The 20,000-nt window shown below is 41.1% G+C and overlaps 1 protein-coding gene and 2 pseudogenes across 1 annotated transcript; 1 reads left to right on the top strand and 2 right to left on the bottom strand.

Moving 5' to 3' along the window:
• Nucleotides 1-2,076: 2,076 nt before the first annotated feature.
• Nucleotides 2,077-9,743, top strand: LOC137989297 (neuropeptide FF receptor 1-like; annotated as a pseudogene).
• Nucleotides 9,744-13,336: 3,593 nt separating this feature from the next.
• On the bottom strand, nt 13,337-13,846 carry LOC137989296 (uncharacterized). The gene has a single exon (XM_068835123.1). The coding sequence runs from the start codon at nt 13,844-13,846 to the stop codon at nt 13,337-13,339; it is 510 nt and encodes a 169-aa protein (XP_068691224.1).
• A 938-nt stretch (nt 13,847-14,784) lies between these two features.
• On the bottom strand, nt 14,785-15,430 carry LOC137989311 (uncharacterized; annotated as a pseudogene).
• Nucleotides 15,431-20,000: the final 4,570 nt, after the last annotated feature.

The raw sequence follows: 20,000 nt of genomic DNA, 5'->3' as shown, positions 1-20,000 counted from the left end.
TGAAAGTGGATTTTACTTGGGAGCTGACACACCACTGTTTTCATCAAGCTTGCACATTGCACTTAGGCGTACTTTACCTTTTATATTCTCGTCGAACGAGCAGTAGATGATGGGGTTAATAGCCTCATTGATAAGAGTTCCAAACAAAGCAATTTCGGTCAAAAGGTGCCCACGATAGACATGGTCCGTACCTGCCACAATACGAAAAAAATACACAATGAAGGTTGGAAGCCAGCACACCGTGAAAGTTATTGCAACTAAGCCAGCGGTCCGTGACACTCGTTTTTTGCTCTTTGAAATGACGGGAAGCCGAGTTACATCACAAGCATCCGATACAGAGCGACTTCCCTGCCACATTATCCGAGCTACGTGAAAATAACACCAACACAAGATCGGAAAGGGTATCAATAGGAAGGGGGAAAACTCGACGGCCTGGTATAGCTTCGAAAATATCAACTGCTTTAAGAGCCATTCTACAACACAATAGGGAGGTTCCAATAAAACGGTTTTGGGAAAACAGTGCAGCAGGATACAAAACCTCCTCAAATGAAAGCGGATCACAGTTATGTGTGCTGTCCAGACGAATCACATCTGCTTCAAAACACCATGGCAACTCGTGGTAGCACAGAATTCATGAATTCATAATACACAAAAGTAATTGCTTTTGGAGATTAAGTATAAATATCATCATTAACAAAACTAAAAAAAGTTGCGTTCTCACCTCTTCCTGTCATCTTGAGTATTGCAACAATCTGTAATACCCTAATTAAAGAAGCTCTAGATTATATCAGTGATATATTGCCAAAGTGACGTCTGGTCTCGATGGAACAGAATTGACTCAGGAAGAAGGTGGCCGGCGATTTATTGATGTAAAGTGAAGATAAATCACGTTTGTATTATCTCCACCTTCGCAGATAAAATCATTATTTTGTGTCAGTCTCAATAAATTTGGTGTTTTACAAATGAAAAACGGATACGGGGATTTTCATATAAGGAGTACATTAAGCATTAATGTCGGACTGTTTAAGTATTTCTAGTGGTTACAATGCCTGACGCTTTTGCGACCGATAAAGTTTGCCCGAACTGACTTTAAAAGTTGTCTCTCCTATCCTTAAGATTTAGAAGGAAAACTTTTAAGAAAAAAACCTTACTAAGAAACATAGTCTCTTGTGTTTCTAGAGACAAGTGACCTCGAATATAATGCCGGCGGAGTAACTCCTTGCCAGAGGCAGCCAACGGGAATATAGTTCATAACCACTTAAACATAGCATTGTTAAAAGTATTTTAGTATTTAAACGGTAGATATAGGCATATTTTTATGCCCTAAAAATTTTTCATCTGTTCGGATTTCTTAGCGAAAAGTCTCGTGATCCGGAAACTATAGGGATCAAACCTTACCTTTTCGAAAATTTTAGCCAGAAAAAAGGCTCCCGAAAATTCTAGGTGACCTTTTTAGGGTAACAATCCGTTAAAAATGGACAATTATACCATTTTTCAGATGTTCGAAAATCCTAGGAGGGGCAGGCAAGCAAGACATTTTACAACAAATATTCCGAAAATTCTAGATGTCAAATCGTCTTCCGAACAGACATTTTCCTAAAATTCACGTTGGGTGCCCCTGTCCTTGTCCATTCACAGACAATAAAGAGTGGTACAGATTAATGATACATTCACCGTAGCCAAGGAATTCTAACAAGGGTAACTACACAAAAATTAATATACCCATGCGACCAATAGTCTATTCATTCTTGTGCGAATCCACTACTTATGAAATTATTAATTATTGCATTCAAGGCCTACAATTTTGATATCGTTAACTGTTTTAGCAATATACTTTGTTCGACGTTAACAGGGTTAGGGTTAGGTAATACGACATTCAAAGCCCATTTTAGGATATCTGCTTTGCATTAATTAATTTCTTGCAAGATCGATTTGCTCAGTGAGACATGTTTTCGAAGCGTCTCAGGCAGATGTTATTTGGCACTGAAGTGATGCTCTTGCCACGCACTTTCAATTGATGTCAACGAGAAAGGCTTTTCAGCAAACGGAAGCACTTTCATTGTTTTCATGCACACAATGGCCCTTTCGGCTACAGACATTTTAGAAGCAGCCGCGCTTGCCTTAATATTCACGCTCACTATAGTGGGTAACCTCGCTGTAAGCATCGTCCTCATAAAATATCGAAGGATCCTCATTAAAAATCGACCAACGTATCAGTTTATACTGAACATGGTACTTTCTGATCTGCTCGTTGGTCTTTTGACGATGCCATTTGAATTTATCAGTCTTCTTCTCAATGAATGGACCTTTGGACGGACGGCGCGCAAGATAATAGAGTTCATCGAAATTGCTGTCTTGGGAACCGCTGTCTTCACTCATGCCTTGATTGCATTCGATCGATATCGCAGCTTGGCTCGTCCATATCTGCCTAAGATGGAGACAAGGCTTGTGAAGAAACTGATTATCTTGTCATGGGCTATCCCCGTCTTTGTATCATGTCCTTATCTGTATATGTTTGAAATATCACAAGCGGATTCTAACAAGGCAGGAGTACCCAACGGATCCGCTCCTCAAAATATCCGCTCCTCAGGCTAAGAATTTGCTGGCTGGTCACTAAATAATGGATGAGAAACTCTAGCTGGGAATTGTACCGAAACGTTTTTCTTGCTGTGGTCGACCCTTTGAATACCGAAGCTGGCTAGAAAAAAAAAATTCACTTCCCTTCTGGCTTCCTGCGGCTTTTGAAATTGTGCTCTGGTTAATTTTGGCTGGAGAAGTAAAATGACACCTAGTCAGGAAAGTTCAAAGAACATAGCGCTGGCTGTGAGTGATAACTAAGGTGCACCGCAGGCTAGTACAAAGTCGAGGGCGTGTATATATAGATAGAAATTTGAAAGTGGAAAAGGCGTGTACAAAATGTTAACTGAATGCATCAGTCATTAAAACGCTATTAGCAAACAATGCAATTTCTTTTTTAAACATCCCTGTCTTTTGTTATGGTGTCAATGTTGGGATTTAGACAGACAACTCATTTTATTTATTGCGCGCGGATATTCCATCTCAGAAGTGGCGGTTATCGACGGTCGCGGTCGTTGTTTTGTGCCTCTAGTTTGGGTGATGCAACTAAATTTTTACGGGTTTTGGACAATTTTTGCTACATCCAAACTCTGCTGATTTCTAGGTAAGTAATCTTTTCATCTATGTCCTTGCTTTTATCTGAATGTCTTTTTGCAGGTTTTGATAAGTTTCTTTATGGACCGTCTCAACTGTCTTTTGTATTTTGTGAACCATCTTTAGTGCATCCTTCAGTCAGCAGCGGGCAGGGTCACTGTTCCAGTAGCCTGGTTAAGAGATAATCATAAAAGTATGTCCAGCCGGTAAGAACGCCTTTTGATTTTATCATGTTGATCATGCTGATCTCGACAATGGCATGCACCTTCATTAAACCATGACTGTTCAGAAACACTTTTGTTTGACTGTAGCACATAAAGTCTTTTCCTTTCAGTCATTTCGTTTCGACAAAATGCCAGCAGCAAATAGAATGGTAAACGGAGTAATATGTGTAGTTCCATATTCGCGAAAATATAGCCCTGGCGTTCGTGTCTTGATTTCCAGAAATATCGGCTTCTGTAAGAAAATCGAAGCGAACCGTTCTTGCAGCTAAAACCACCCCAAATAGATGTGGTTAGTCTTGTTACTTATCTGCTATAGACGATCAGTTAGAATGGAAAATAATTATTATAAAAACAAAAAAAGAACATTTGCCTAATCAGAGCGATTTTTCTTCTGAAGTGTTTTGCTGGCATCATTCTGGACAACCATTCTGACATAAGGCGTGTCTTTCGATTGACCTCAGATGTTTTTGTCTGTTTGGTGTATTGGTTTAACAGATACATCTAGGCACACTTCGGGATTAGAACTGCCGAAGTATCAAAGCCTTTTGAACCCTTGTTTTCTCTCGCTTGCCTTTTCTTTTACAGGGAGCCTGTTCACATGCTAATCGTCAATCTCTGGCACAACACCCTTGAAAACTTGTTATTAAACGAGGATCAAGTTTTGCAGGGATGTTTGTTATTTGATATTTGTATGTTATATCTACAGAATATTTGTATGCTATTCTTAGTTTGCGAAATGAAGTCTAACTCGGACAAATTGGAACGAGCCATAACTGAAAGAACCATAAAAGTACTTTTTGCGTTACTATTGCAAAAGCAGATTTTCTGGTCCTGAAGAGGCAAAATTCATGTTCTATTTCCAGTATTTCCCAGCAGTCAAGAATTTGCGAGAAGTTCCTTTTATACCCAAAGGGAGCAAACGAGTTCATAAGGCCAAACGAATGTCTTAGTCTTCGATAATACTACTATGTTGTTGCTGGATGGACAGAGTTAGATGTCGGTACGAGTACAGTAATCAATACGCACAAATGGCAACGGAAAGGAACGGCCGGCAGCCGGATAGTTTTTATACGTTATATAACAAAATTTGTTCCGGAAGAGAAAATATTAAAAGGTACTACTGACAAAATGTGGCCCAGGTCAAGACTGGAAAAAATAGACTATTAAAGGCTGTGTTTTCACTAGTGTGTAATATTTACTAGCTGAAAATTCTTTCTAGCGTGAAATTTGCTTTTTATTCGGCAGACAGAATGATGTCAATTGCACCTAAGCACGAACGAAATAAAATTGTCCAGAGCTTGTAAATGTAAAGGTAGCAAAGACAGATGGATAACACTATCAAGTTAAAACCTCGACCATCGACAAAGGCTTTTGTCTCCAGACAAAGCATTTTTAGGCCTTTAAATATTCTCGAAGGAACCCTTGAGGTTTGGTCAAGAAAATCGTTCACATCAGAAATGGCCCTTTCTGTTAACAGTTTTTTTGTTGCAAAACAAACAAAATTTTGTGTAGTGCGAGCAGAGCCAGTGACTCCAATTTTCATTAAAAAATATTAAATTTATGCCTTAAAACTGAAAAGCGTTACTAGACACTTACATTTCAAACACAGCTCATTAATAATGAGAAATTAATCTGTTATCATAGACTTCTTATTTTGCAGTACGGAATCCTTGCTCGTTTCCTGTTTGAAGAGCTCCATCCAACACGGTTACCTTTACCTTGCGGAAGTTACGGGGTTTTTTGTATTTTTGGACATTAACAGTATTATCTATTTGGTAATGACAGTTTTCTTAATTTTACAACTGTTTGTGAAACGCCCTATTCAAATACATTACCGGGGTCTCAAGGTTGGAGTGGAAAAAACACTTTTGCTGAAATTGACTTTACAGGTTTAGCAAAGCTTTTGCGGTGATTGCCAGTTATGGCTTTTGCTGTGAACAGTTGTCTTTTATCCTGTAAAGCTTTCGCAGCGATAATTTGTTTTTGGTTCCTAAAAAAGGCAAAGAATATTCCAAACACCATGGTGAATCGTGTAACACTTGAGCCATAGCAAAGATTAAAAATGTCAACAAACTCGGTGCTCTCATTTATCGCGCTGAGAACATCTAATTAGCTTAGGTAAATATTATTTCCCCTTTTCAAAAGTTGGAATATATGTCTTCAGAAAGTGAAGTTTGACCAGATACCTCACATTTTCCCGCATGTCTTAATTACTGCCTGTATGTGTCACACATTGCTTTAAATTCCCTTATTTTTATCTTTTCCTTTTATTTTCAAATATAACTGAACAATAATCCGACATCCTAAATTTCTCTTTCTCATCTGTGCGCGAACCAAGCAGGTATATTCCATCAATGATCGAAAAATTCGTCTTGAACAGAAACTGTTATTCTTTCCTCTCTTCAGACTAAATACAATACTCGTCACAAATCGTTGAAACAGAAACCGTTTCTCTCGAATTTTCTGGAAAAATTCTGAGATTTCTACTTCACACTGTTTTCTTCTCCCTCCCCAATGTTGAGCCATGCGTGTTTTGAAGCACTGAGACCACTGTGATACCCAAATCAACATTGGGGAAGGGGAAACCGCCTCAAGTGTTTCAAGAGTTTTGACGAGTATTGTAGTACAAGAAGCCATTAAAATCCAGTGTTCTGATTGGGCGGAAATTTTCTGGCAAGGTATTCTTTCTCTGCCCAATCGGCGATCAGCATATCTCGCACTCCTTTCGTTACTTCTTACGCCAGTATAAGCTTAGCTACAAAAATCCGGATTTTTTTTTGAGATTTTTAGACCTTCAAAAGATTTTGGAGATTTTTAGATGAATTTAGTAAGTTCCAAGATTTTAGAAGTTTTAGAGCCCAAAACAATCTGTAAACTGTATCAAAAATTAATTTAGAGATAGGAATTAGAAAAAAAACCATGTTTTTGGGAAAAATTAAGTATAATGAGCAGAACGAAGAACTTCCATGGCTTCATGTACACCGGTTTTACCATTCAGTTAAGTATCCCACAATTTTGTTACAGTTAGCTATTTAGAGGCACCACGATAATCGCTAATCACACTGAACTTACGTTATCCACAAGATATATTGTGTAGGCGGCTTGTTTTAAGCTATAAGGATCTTGAAACGTTGACATTTTGCATTAAAATTTTAGACCATTTTTGGGAGATTATGCGGATAGATTTTTAGGCCATATTTTTCGGGATTATTGTAGCTAAGCCTTCACCAACAGGTATACGGTCAATCTGCTGTCGGCTATATTTTCTATCGTTCTGCTTGTCTCGATCGTTTGACAGAGTATCCTGGCTACAGAGGAAAGTTTTGGTAGCAAGGGCCCCACAAGCTCAGAAATCGACAAATTGAACTCAAATTCAACCAACAATCACTTGTAAGGAACTAGAAAAATCAAGATGAAGACTGATCGCAGGTATCATGATAAACTTATAATCGTTGTGGTTTGTAATGGGCTTCTTTCCTCCGGGTGTACTTACGGGCAGAAGACCGCTCCTGAAAGTTTTCGGGGCAATGGAATTTCTTGTGGACGGGCCAAACATGTTTGCCGATCGGGCGTGTAGCACGCAGCGACTTCATATTTTGCTCGCAGAATCCAACCTTGCAATCGACTGTTAAAGTAATTTTCCCATTATCGTCTCTTGACTTTGGGTGATCATTAAGGACCAGGTTAAGTGGGTCATTGAGCTTGAAGGCTGCTTTTGTGGGGAAACGTAAAGAGAAAGACCACAGATAATGCATGTAGATGGTCAAGTATACTACATGTACCCTTTGAAAGCAAGGGTGTAATTTTATCTTTCTGAGTTTACTCAATGGGAATTTCATTTAGCAGAAGGTAGGCTTCTGAGGTGCTTGTAGCTGACAAAAAGTGGCGACTTTACTTTTGAGCCACCTACTTCTCAGTGAAAAGGTTCCCATGCTTTTAGAGGGCTGTTTAAATCCTCATTTTAAAAAGCCACCTACTGCTTACATCCTAGCCAGCTACTCTAAAACTGATTATTTTGACTTTGTCGGGCATTGTGGCGTATTTTGCGGGCGAGAATGGAGAATTTGGCGGTCTAAATTTTAAAGCCCGCCGAAATAAACCAATGAAAAGTATGACCTTATGCAATTGTACAATTAATTTCAACACTTACTAAAAAGCTTTATGGAAATTTCCTTCATCTCTTATAATAATACTTTTGATGGCTCAAATGGAAAGATTTTGTAATTTCTAGCCAGCTTCGCTTGATGGTGTATTTTCATTCTTGTCATTGTTCAGACTGTTTTGTTGTCTCAATGCCCTCCAAAGTGATAATAATGGTAATGCGCCGTTCAAATTCAACAGCCCCCACCCCGGGCAAACCCCGGGCATTTGACTATCTTCAGTGCCCGGGGAGTGGGGAATTTGGCCTGTACGTGCGTGGGGTGGGGAAAATTGAACCCGAAGTGTCAGGTTTGAAATGATTTTCTTTCTTTTCGGGCGCCGAAGTCGGTAACAGCTTTAAAATACGTTAAAGGAAGAGATATAGCATTTGTGAGCGATTGGCTTACAAAAAAGGTCTTCAAAAGTCTTTATTAAAGACAACAGGAGCCGCGACGATTTTTCTGTAGTAGGGTATGACAGACAAATCCGACGATAGGGTAGGGCATTTGAACACCATTTTGGCCCGAGGGGGCGGGAATTTGGACGATCCAATCTTCAAAAGTTCAAATGCCCGAGGTTTGCCCGAGGGAGGGATGTTGATTTATCGCGTTGATCGTTGATCGTTGACCTTCCCCACCCCCCGAACGAACGAGCTGGCAACACGACCGTTGTTGACTGCCCGGTCACAAGTCAACAACGGTCGTGTTGCCAGCGCGCGGTCAAATTCAAATGGTCCAATCAGAGTTGAGGCTGAAACCATCTTGCTAGTTTCCGTTGTTGACTACCCGGTCACAAGCCTCTGAGGAAAGCCGAAGAGGTGAATTTTAATGCAAAGTTTTCGTTCGCCACGAGTCTTTCGGCCGCCAAAACACACGTATTTGGAGTGAAATTTATTGGGCTTTATGGAACTGTTGTTTTTATTGCGATTCGGGACACTTGCTGTTGAGGAGAAAACGATTTGTGGACTGAGGTCTGGCCAGCGATGGATGGAGTTACCGGCCTTCCTATTATTTCAGTAACGGCCTTCCGGATGACTTCACTAAACGGCGTTAGAATGGCTCAAAACTCAGCAAAAGAGACAAGTTCGTCACACATTTGAGGTAGGAAAACTTTATTTCAAATGAGATAGTTATTTACACAATTTTTTGCGATCGGTGATTTTCCCATACAATTCACTATATACACAAACTGTCGCATACACCACGTATTTTCAGCTTGGGGAGCCTGTGTATTCGTAAGCCATTTTATGCTGAAGAAGGTCATAGTATTTTGACCGAAACGTCTTTTTACATAAGTTTTTTAGTCAGTGACAACAAGTTTTTTAAGTCTTTTTATAATTTTATATCTTTTGATTGTCTTTGACATTTTGTCTTTCTACTTCGTTAGCTGCTCATTTTTCACTAAAAAAACGGCAAGTTAACTTGTGTAATCATTCTATTTTACTGCTTAGGAGATAAAAATTCAATGAAAGTGAAACAAATCATCTGTGTGGCTAAGATGTTCATTATAACCTCTCGAACTTTGTGTCGTTTGCCCCCTCAGAAGTTTGTAGCTAATTTGCATGATAATAGCAAATCCCACATGGCGCGCCTTTGTATCTAGTCCTCATCCGTATATATTCGAAATATCACAAACAGATTCTAACAACTGAAGCCTTGCACGCCAAACGCAATTCCGATACAGTGGCTAGATACTTTATACGAAGCCGTAGAATTTGCAACTATCCGTATGATACCTTTTGTAGTCTTGTGCTGGTGTTATTTTCACGTGGCTCGCATAATGTGTGGAGTAAGCCCCGCGGTGTCAGTTACTGACGGTGTTACGCGAGTATCTGTTATTTTCCAGAGCAAAAGGTGAGTGACACGAACCGCTGGCATGGTTGCAACAGCGTTTACTTTGTGCTGGCTTCCGACCTTCATTATGAATTCTGTGCGGGTAGTTTCGGGATCGGATCGTGTTCATCGGGGATACCTTCTGTTCGAAATTGTTATGTTTGGCCCATTTAGCAATGAGGTCGTTAACCCCATTATCTACTGTGCGTTTAACGGAAATATCAGAGGAAAACGCTGCCCAGGAAACCTGTGTAATCACATTGAAAACATTTCTGGTTCAACAAATAAGGTTAGTCAAGCAACAAACCACAACATCACGACCCATGACGAGGGAGTTCAAATGAGATTCAGAAACATTTATCCCAACAAACCGTAGTCATGGATGTAATGCATACTACGCAAAGGTGATTCCCTGAAGGCGACTCTCAAGGGACAACAACAGGTAGTTTATGAACGACTGACGACCGCTGCAGCGATTACAACCGCCGACCGGTTGGCTCAGTTGGTTGAGCATTGGACTACTGTCCGGTCAGACCAACAGGGTGTTTAAATAATTGGGGAGAAAGTGCTGCCTTAGTAATGCCGTCCGCAAATAGTTAGACTCTCTAGTTTTCTCGGATAAGGACGATAAACCGTAAGCCCCTCGTCTCACAACACGTTCACGTTCACGTTCATAAGACGGACGTAACAGAACCCATGGCCACACGTTATTTGCAAAGAATAGGGCGCGGAGTTCTCGTTCTTGTAGTCTGTCCAACCAATATTTGACTCAATTGGCGTTAATTATTAATTTCAGTTTAAAGTGTCCCCAATTCGTGCTCCAGCGCTAGAACCACTAGACACTGAAAAGAAGTTTTTATCCTTTCCTTTCCTTTACTTCCGGCTCTGTTGTATATATCGTGGTTGGGATGGTAAATTCTCGGCGATATTAGCTACAAGCACTCCAAGCTACCCTAAAACATACCGAAAATGCTTTTGGTTCCGATCGACTACCACCTGAAGTCGCTCGCAGAACTGCTATTGCATTGTTGGTGGTTTGAAATGAAAGTTTAATCTTTGTCACTTGATCCCATGAGGAACTGTAACCCTGGGAGCATTTTATCCAGGAATATTTGACTCAAATTGGTGGACTCCCGAGAGTAGGGGGTGCAGCCTTGGGATTTTATATAAATACCGTTGACAACCGAGGAACTGAAAATGGCTCAAATCGCGTCTAAATGAAAAAAACAAAGGAAAACAGGAAGGTAGCGAGCCGCAATGGCAATAAGGTTTGGCTTTTTTAATCGAGAATTGTTTCGTTTAATTATCTTCTCAAGTATTTTATCGGGATTCCCATACGAATTTTTACGTTTCTGTTGACTTTCCCTCACACTAAGCTTGCCTGTGGTGTTGGGAGCTTGAATACACTGAGTTCGTTCATGGAGTAGGTTTATGGCCGGAGGGGACTTAACCCACTGACACTTCAAACGCCCTAGGACGCCCCCAGTTGACAGCAACCGGAAGAGACCAATTCGCGTGCCAGGACAGTGTTGTCTCCCAGATTTTTATACTAATCATCTGTAATGAAAAAAAGATAGTTAGCAATGTAAATTTGGTTATGTGAAAACAGGTTAAAAGGGAAACAGCTCACTTCCGGTTGCCGTCCGCGGCTCAAATTTTCAATTTTTCAAAAATTTTCAAAATCAATGACTCAAAAAAATTAATAACACGACAACCACAAATGAGGTCAAAATCAGGTAAAAAAAATCTGACATGATATTACATCTCAGTAACACAAAATATAGTGGTGTTATCGAATAATTATGATAACAGATATGTTATGTTCTCTGGCAAACAGACAACTGCACGCAAGATGGCGGATCAACTAAGAACTGTACTAATTCAAGAGCACATGGGTTTTACAATAACCGCATACATACTGCAGGCTCAGTGACTTGAACTCAGTGACTCAGTGACTTGAACTCAATTTCGCAGTGGTACGAAGAGAGAAGCAGCCAGAACTGGAGTCGCAGAATCCGGAGCAAATATTTTCAACAGGGGTTTGTGATCAGTTCGCAGAGTAAACTTGCGCCCGAAGATACATGTAAAATTTAGTGACCCCAAAAATAATGGCAAGACCTTCCTTCTCGATCTGACTGTAGTTTTTCTCAGATGAGTTCAAGGACCTGGAGGCATATGCAATAGGTCGCTCATCACCATTAGGGAAGCCGTACGGTGAAATGTGACTGCTCCGATGCCATACTGGCTTGCATCGCTCTCAAGAATAACAGGAAGGCTGGGGTCATAATGAACCAATACATGAGAGGATGAGAGTGAGTCCTTGGCCTTTTTAAATGCCTCCTCGCACCGGGGGGACCACCCAAATTCTTGGTTACCTTGGAGAAGCTGATTGAGTGGTTGGAGGATAGAGCTCAGGTTTCGGATAAACTTGCCGTGATAATTGATCATTCCAAGGAAGGCTCTCAGCTGGGTAAGGATGGCTTCTACCTTTTCCTCTGTAGGAGAAATGCCTCTGGCAGAGATGACACAGCCCATGTACATTACTGATTTCTGCATGAATTTGCATTTTCTTAGTTGAAGTCGCAAGCCATAATGGTCTAGACGGCCTAGGACGCAGTCTAAGTTCTTAATGTGTTCTTCGTCATCCTTGCCAGTAATAAGAATGTCATCTTGTATACTCGCCACCTGATCTAAACCCTGAAGGATGATGTCCATAGTGCGCAGGAACCGAGCGGGTGAAGACGCAATACCGAAGGGTAACCTTTTGTAGCGGTAAAGACCTCTGTGCGTATTGATTGTAACGAACTGCTGGCTTTCAGGATCCAAAGGGAGTTGTTGGTAGGCACTCTTTAAATCGAGTTTAGTGAAACGTTGTCCACCCCGCAGTTTCAAAAAGACATCCTCCGGGAGGGGAATAGGATACTGAGGGACGTGAAGCTGGGGGTTGACAGTAACCGCATAATCATCACAAGAGCGTGTAGTTCCATCTGCCTTGGGAACATGAACCATTGGGGTAGCCCATTCACTGAACTCCACCCGTTTGACAATGCCTTCTGACTCAAGACGGTTGTAATCAGCTTCAACAGCTTCCTGAAGAGCATAGGGAACAGAACGAGCCTTGCAAAACTTGGGACGTGCGCCAGGTTCCAGCTCTAGTTTGGCTGTGATTCCTTTGACGGTTCCGAGGCCTGGTTTGAAAACGTTAGGGTGATTCCGGATAGTTGCGCGCAACTGGGAAGCCACGCCCTGTGGGAGGTCTGTCTCCGATACGCGAATATTGCAGATCTTCGTCCAGTCGAGTCTTATTTGGGACAGCCAGTCTCTTCCTAAAAGGGATGGGCCTGAGCCTTCAACAACAAGAAGGGGGACATCGGCGCTCTGGTCTTGGTACTTTAGGTGTGCAATAAGTTGCCCGTGTATCGTGAGTGGGTGTCCTGTGTATGCACGTAGGCGAGTATTGGACGGCATGAGGGGTGTACCACTGAAGTGTTTCTTGTAAGTATCTTCTGAAATAACTGAGACGCCTGCACCAGTGTCTAATTCCATCAAAAGAGAGGTGCCGTTCAGTTCAACGGGTATCTAAATACCTTGCTGGCCTGAGCTCAGAGTGTACAGCGAGAAGGAAAAAGGATCAACCGAATCATCGAGAGAACTAGTTTGAGGGGGTTCTGATCCTTCCAGCTGATGCACTTTCTGAAGTTTCCCTTTGCATGCCTCCATGTGCATGTGACCAACCTTACCACACGAATGACACGTGTAGTTTCTGTATTTACACTGAGAACGTGGGTGCCCTGTTTTTCCGCAGCTCAAACACTCCGAGGGGTCTTTAATGTCACTACCCGAGGAATTGAACTTGCCTCGCTTGCCAGGACCCTTACGACGTTGGATAGGCGGAAAACTGCGACGATTACCCGAGTCGACTTTGTTAACAGAAGCACAACTTTCTTGCGAGAACGTAGCAACATCCTTCTAAGCAACTTCGGCGCCGAGGGCGATCTTCAGTGCTGCATCGAAAGTGTGTTCCTCGGTTAGCAGTTTCTTTTGTGTCTCCTTTCTGCAAAGACCACAGACAAAACGATCGCGTAAAGCTTCATCCAGGTGAGTGCCGAACTGGCAAGTTGAAGCCAGATATTTCAGGTTAGCAGCAAACGCTGTGACACTCTCGCCTTCGCGTTGTGTACAATTGTGGAATCGGTATCTTTCGGCGATAACAAGTTTCTTCGGTGCAAAATGATTCTTTGGGATAGTGGTGAGCTGTGCATACGTTTTCTCAGAAGGAGGAGTCGGTGAGCAGAGATCCGAAAGAACATCGTAGGCCTTGGCGCCAATAACAGAAATTAGGATTGCTCTTCGTTTGTGTGACTCGGCAGAATCGGCGGGAACACTGTTTGCCACGAAATATTGTTCCAGTCGCTCTAGGTAGCGGTTGATACTTGTAGTTGCTGAATTGAACTCCTCTATTTTGCCGAGGCTGGGCATGGTCGCTCGAATCCTCGTCGCCAGAAATGTTATGTTCTCGGGCAAACAGACAACTGCACGCAAGATGGCGGATCAAGTAAGAACTGCATTAATTCAAGAGCACATGGGTTTTACAATAATCGCATACATACTGCAGGCTCAGTATGAATTACTGACACTATAACAAATGTAACGATACACGATAACAAGATATATAAGGAAAACAATATTAACACACTAGCATTAAATCATAAAAATATTTTGACATAAAATAAAATAAAAGATGGACAGCAATAAAGTGTAGAACGGTTTTAAAAAGACAATAAATTAGCATATAAAAGGTCAAGTTGCAGGGGAAAAAATCATCACTCGGCTTTGGTTATCAGTTCCTTAATTCCTTCGTAAGCTGATTTCTATGCTGTTGGCTACCTCCATGGTACACCCTTTTGTGTGAGCTTCCTTAGAGGGGCAATAACTGTTGCTACATGAGGCAAGTATTGAGTCAAGTATGTGATGCTACCGAGAAATGAGCGTAGTTGAGCTTGATCCTCTGGCAAAGGTGCATCGAGAATGGCTTTCACCTTCTCTGGGTATGGTTGAACCCCATCAGCTGAAATAATATGTCCCTAGGAATTTCAATTCGGACACTCCCATAACACATTTCTTTGCATTCAGCCTAAGCCCCGAGGTCTGCAAGGTATCCAACGTTGCCCATAGGTTCCTCCAGTGTTCTTCTGGGATCGATCCGTACACAACGACGTCATCGTCAAAGTAGTTCAACACACCAGTCAGCCCTTCACATACGATGCTCACCACTCTTTGATAAGCCTCTGGAGCTAAGGCCAATCCAAATGGCATTTTTTTAACTGGTAGATCTTTCCAGCTGCCATAAAAAAAGCGATCTCTCTTGACCCCTCTTACAACCGTATTTTGCCGATATGCTTCTCTTAGGTCTAATGTTAAAAGATCTTTGCTCCACTGAGTTGACGCAGCAGATCAGCTTGGATCATCGGGGAATCGGAGACCCGCTTTCTCATATTACAGCCTTATTCACCTCTCTGAGATCTACGCAAATCCTCAGCTCACCATTTCCTTTGAAACAATGTCTACTGGTGATTCCCACGAAGCTCTTTCTTCTTCAATCACATCTTTGTGTATCGTTCTTTCAATTTCTTGTTTTATTCTTGATTCTAAAGGTACAGGCACTGATCGAGGCCTCTGGACTTTCGGAAACACTTCCTTGTTGACTTTGATATCAATTTCGTACTTCTTGAACACTAAAGACATCTGTATACTCTTGTAAGATGCACTCCCTTTCATGTGATGGCCCCGTCATCAACAGCATAGATCTCTACTAGATTAAGGGCGTGAACAGCACTCCTCTCCAGTAACGGTGGTCCATCAACATCAATCACAAACACTGGCTCCACGATCTCTTGGTTTTTACAGTTCAGATCTGCCTCAAATGTTCCTAAACAGTTGAGCTCTCCCTCTCCAAATGCCAAAAACGTGGCATTTGCTTGTTTCAGGGGACTCGTCTGTCTATGTTAGTCTAAACCATCATTTAGGAAGCAAGGCTTTAGCTCAACCAGTGTCAATGCTCATTTCTCTACTTGTTTACCATTAATGTGCCAAATATCTTTGTCCCTGGGGATGTGCCACTCCTACTCTTATGTTTCTATTTGTAAAATAATTGTAGGGTATGTGTTAATATTGTAAGTTAAATAAGTAATTGTATTGTTTTGGAGAGTAAATTATGTAAATTGTAAAAAAAAAAAAAAAAAAAAAAAAAAAAGAAATTTAATTCAACATCAATCGTTAAGTCTATTCCCCCTTCCTTACTGGCAAAGAAAACGTATTCATGGTGGTACTCATCTGTACCTTGGCATGTCTGTTGTACAGCCTTCACCTTGCGTTCCTCTTTCTCCGTACTACTTGATCTGCAGTATTTTGCGTAGTGTCCAATCTTTCTGCATTTCCAACACTCAGCACTTTTATCTCGGCATTTGTCATCATGAGTTGATGATCACCCCTTCCACATCTAAAACAGCACTTTGTTTTTGCGTTGGATAATGTAGAAGTTTTGTATAACTTGTTTAATATCTGATTAACGTCATATTTCCCTGGGGAAACTTTGAGGTTTTCTCCTCCAAGTAGCAAGTATTCTTCTTTGCATTCTCTATCGCTATTTCCAGCGTTTGGGCCTTCTCCGTTGTGAGGGTATCCTCTTGTTGTAGAAGACATTTTTTCTCGTAACTAACTGTCGTAACACTTCTCGATTACTTGACCAAGAATATTGTCTTCTACAGCCTCATTACATTAAGCCATCAGAACAAACATTTAATTTATCAGAGGTATCATATCTAGAGATCTTCGATTTAATTCGCAAAATACCGTGTAATAAGGCTAGTGGCCTTGATAACATTTCTGCACGTTTACTGAAAGAGGCGGCACTTATAGTAACTCACAGCTTAACTGCCTTAAGGTCTCGGTAAAAGTAAATTTGGGTGTCTCACTCATTTTTTTTTTTTCACACGAGAGAGGATTGGGTGTCAATTGACAGCCTTCACGCGTGATCTGCTACCTTAGCACGTGCCCGAACGCTGATTGGCTCAGCATAATTGGCTTTCAAGTAGGGGGAGGAATTATTCAGCACACCCGCGTGAATTGCACGCGAAATCTTCAAGCTCAATTTTCTAGAGGTTTGATTTGACGCCAAAATTATAACTTCTCGGACCTCCTATAATGTTTCTACGCTTGAAGAAAGCCTTTGATACCATGCATGGACCATGACATCATACTAGGAAAGCTTAGACTCTATGGGGTCAATTCTCAATCTATTAGGCAGTTTCAGTCCCACCTACGTGAACGAAGACAGGTAACTTTTACAGATGGGACCCAATCTGATTTCTGTAATCTGACATGGGGCATTCCACAGGGCTCTATTCTTGGACCTCTGTTATTTACTATTTATATTAATGACCTTCCATCATGCAATTTGTTCTCAAAACCTAGAATGTAAGCAGATGATACTACTCTTTCCTCATCTACAGACGACCCTTATGTCCTTGAACATAAAATGAATCGTGATATGAAATTAATTAAACCATGCCTCAGAGCAAATAAGTTAGCTTTAAATGTCAAGAAAACAAAGTACATGCTTATAGGGAGCCAAAACAAATTATCCCAGACTCATGACAACTTTAAAGTTAGAGTTCGTAACAAACCACTTTATCGCGGTTTGTCAAATATAAACTCCTTGGAGTCCACATTGATGATTCTCTTACATGGCGGCTACACAATGATGCTATCTCAAAGAAAATATTGGCTGCTCTTGCAGTCTGGCGAGTTAGACCTACCGTACCACGTGGAACTAGAACAACTATGCCCTATTTTTGTTATTGCAGTCCCGTATGAGGCTGTATTGGTAAGGGTTATCAGAAAAAAAACTTCAAAGCTGCAGAATAGGGCTGCTAGAATTGTCACCTTTTCCGTTTATGGGGATTCCTCCGGTGATCTGTTGGATGAACTTGACTGGGAAAAACTAGAAATAAAAAGACTTAAACAGCTGGCTATTATGATGTGCAAAGTTCATAATAATCGTTCCCCGCCGTACTTAAAGCTGATTTTTACTAATATTTCAAGTGTGCACTTGCACAATCTCAGAAACTCACAATCAAATTTTTATATCCCCAGACCAAGATCTGCGTTTTCTAAAGGGATCCTACACTTCATGGGATCTGGTCTATGGAACAAAATACCCCTCAAGACCAGACAGCGTCCCAATTTGAGCAATTTAAAAAAAACTCATTAAGTGGGAGAGATTTGTTACCACTTTAACTACGAAAACGTTTTACTGTTACTTTTTTATTGCATTTTATTATCTTATCTCAAACGTTTGGTAGTTACAGTAACTGTAATATAGGCTAAATTCACACGATTTTAGGAAGATCATTGTACGATGATATCATTTCGTGTTTAAATAAAGATTGATGATGATGATGCTGATGATGATGATGATGGTGATGATGATGATGATAAGGGTTCCCACAATACTACAGTATGAAAATGATCTTTTTTTTTCCAATTAAGAATAAAGCTAAAACTAAGCCATCCAATTCGCCTAGGTACCCTGCTTTTCAAACTACTCTCGCATTTGTTTATAATTAAAGGAGTTAGATTCTGAAGAAACCTTCGTGTCAAGTCGATGGGGAGTCAAACACGAACATTTGTTTTTATCAAACTGGTTGATAAATATAAACTAACTACCGTAAAAAGACTGATTTTTAAGCCCACTTGTCAGGCGTTAGCCCTGTGCCAAATCGAATTCCTTTATAACTCAAGTTTCCATTTGGATGGTCTGCTTCGTCCAAACTCTTTCACAAGTGTTTGCATCGTGCTCTGGAAACCTGGACGGATTTCTATGTAAGGCTAATTAACGATATCCTACTATACATGGAGTTGGGAAAAAAAGGCAAGGAAACCACAGCAAACCATCACAATAAACTGTAAAGATGCCTAGGTTGTGGAGGGACATGAAGCCGGGGTGGTAATCCCATTTCCCATTCCAAGTTTGGACAAAATCCCAAGCAACGTTTCTTAGAAATCACAATCCCTGGTACTAAAATACCAACCTGAGTTGTAATCGGGAAAATATAATTTTAGAGCATTGATATGTTGTATGATAAGTCTCAAAACGAAACATGAGATTACTGGACAACGGAAGTAATAAAAACGGTGCGAGGAATAAAACTATTAATTTGTAGCCGCATGGGATTGCTTACCCTAGTGTCCGCGTAAAAGGACTGCTATCATCCGGTACATGAAAGCTTTCTGAATGGTGCAATTTCCCCTTTCTCTACGTCACCTTCAGAATAACTGAGATCATTATACTTAAATTCGTCAACATAAGTATCCTCACAAGAATCCTCCTCAGAGTCTTCGCCCTCTTCAGTTGACCCACAACAATCGCGAGGCCGAATGTCTTGCAAATCGGTATGGTACGTTCAAGGACGTTTCAGTCCCTGTGCCTGACACATTGACATTTCTATGTCTTGCCCAATACCCTATCTGAGCTTCTTTTCGAGTGATTGCACTGGTTGCAGTGGGTTTAGGAACGCTGATTCGTCCTAAAAAAGCCGTATTAGAGGTAGGAATGTTGTGAGTCTGTTAACATCAGGAAGGTCCTCACTCTCACATGGCAATGGCAAGGAACGCAAGAAGACCGCATAAAATATTTGATATCAGGAATTTTGAGCAGAACTAATACCTGATAACCTCGGATAATGCATTTGCACCAAGGACTCTTTATCTCTCATTCCCAGTAACAAAATCCCAGTTTCCAGTGATCAAATTTCATTTTCCCACCGAAAAATCAGGTCAATCCCAGTGCCCATTTTACCTCTTCATGAACCTCGACATAGTAGAGCACTGACGTCACGCCAGAAAAAATTTCCATCTGAAAACCGCCGCACCAGGTGAAGTCGAAATTACAGCTACCCTTGAGATGCCGCGAGCCAGTAATTTCAAAAGAATTTAACGCCTAAACGAAGTTGTTAACTATCGGAATAAATTTGTACCCAAACTTTCATGGAAATCATGGAAACAATTCCTCGTTTGACTAGTAAAGACAATTATTAGGAATCATATGGTCGTATGTGCAGAAAATTTAATTTGATGGTGTAAAGAGACTCGTAACATAGGCACCGGTTATTCGGAAATCCTTCGTGAGCGCATTCCAAGATTCAAGCCCGAGTAGCATGGAAACGGCTTCAGTAATCAGAACGGCAAACCAATCGAAGAAGCTAAAATGGCGATGAGACACGCTGGCACCGAGAAACGTTGCGCACAGAGAGAAAAGGAAATGCTGGTCATTGTCTCCTCACTGACTCGAGAGATTGAACCATGCAGTGCACCTTTGATCATCACGCTTCGGTCTAAAGTGATCACAAGCCTTTGGGGACAATCCTTCAGAATTCTCTTTCTCGCACATTCTAGCGTTTGCAATCAAAGATAATAAGACTACAGAAGCATCATTTCACGGTCCAATATGAGCCAGGAAAGGACATGTACTTTCCTTATGTGCTGTTCAGTCCTTTTTGCCCTCAAAGGCCGAGAATAAGTCTTCTGTTTGAACCAACTACCCTGTTTACCTATTCTTGGCAAACGTCTGGAA

The sequence above is a fragment of the Montipora foliosa genome, unplaced genomic scaffold (genome assembly GCF_036669935.1).
Source record: "Montipora foliosa isolate CH-2021 unplaced genomic scaffold, ASM3666993v2 scaffold_451, whole genome shotgun sequence".
Lineage (NCBI taxonomy): Eukaryota > Metazoa > Cnidaria > Anthozoa > Scleractinia > Acroporidae > Montipora > Montipora foliosa.
Note: the sequence above shows the minus strand (reverse complement) of the source record. Positions and strands in the feature narration are given on the sequence as shown.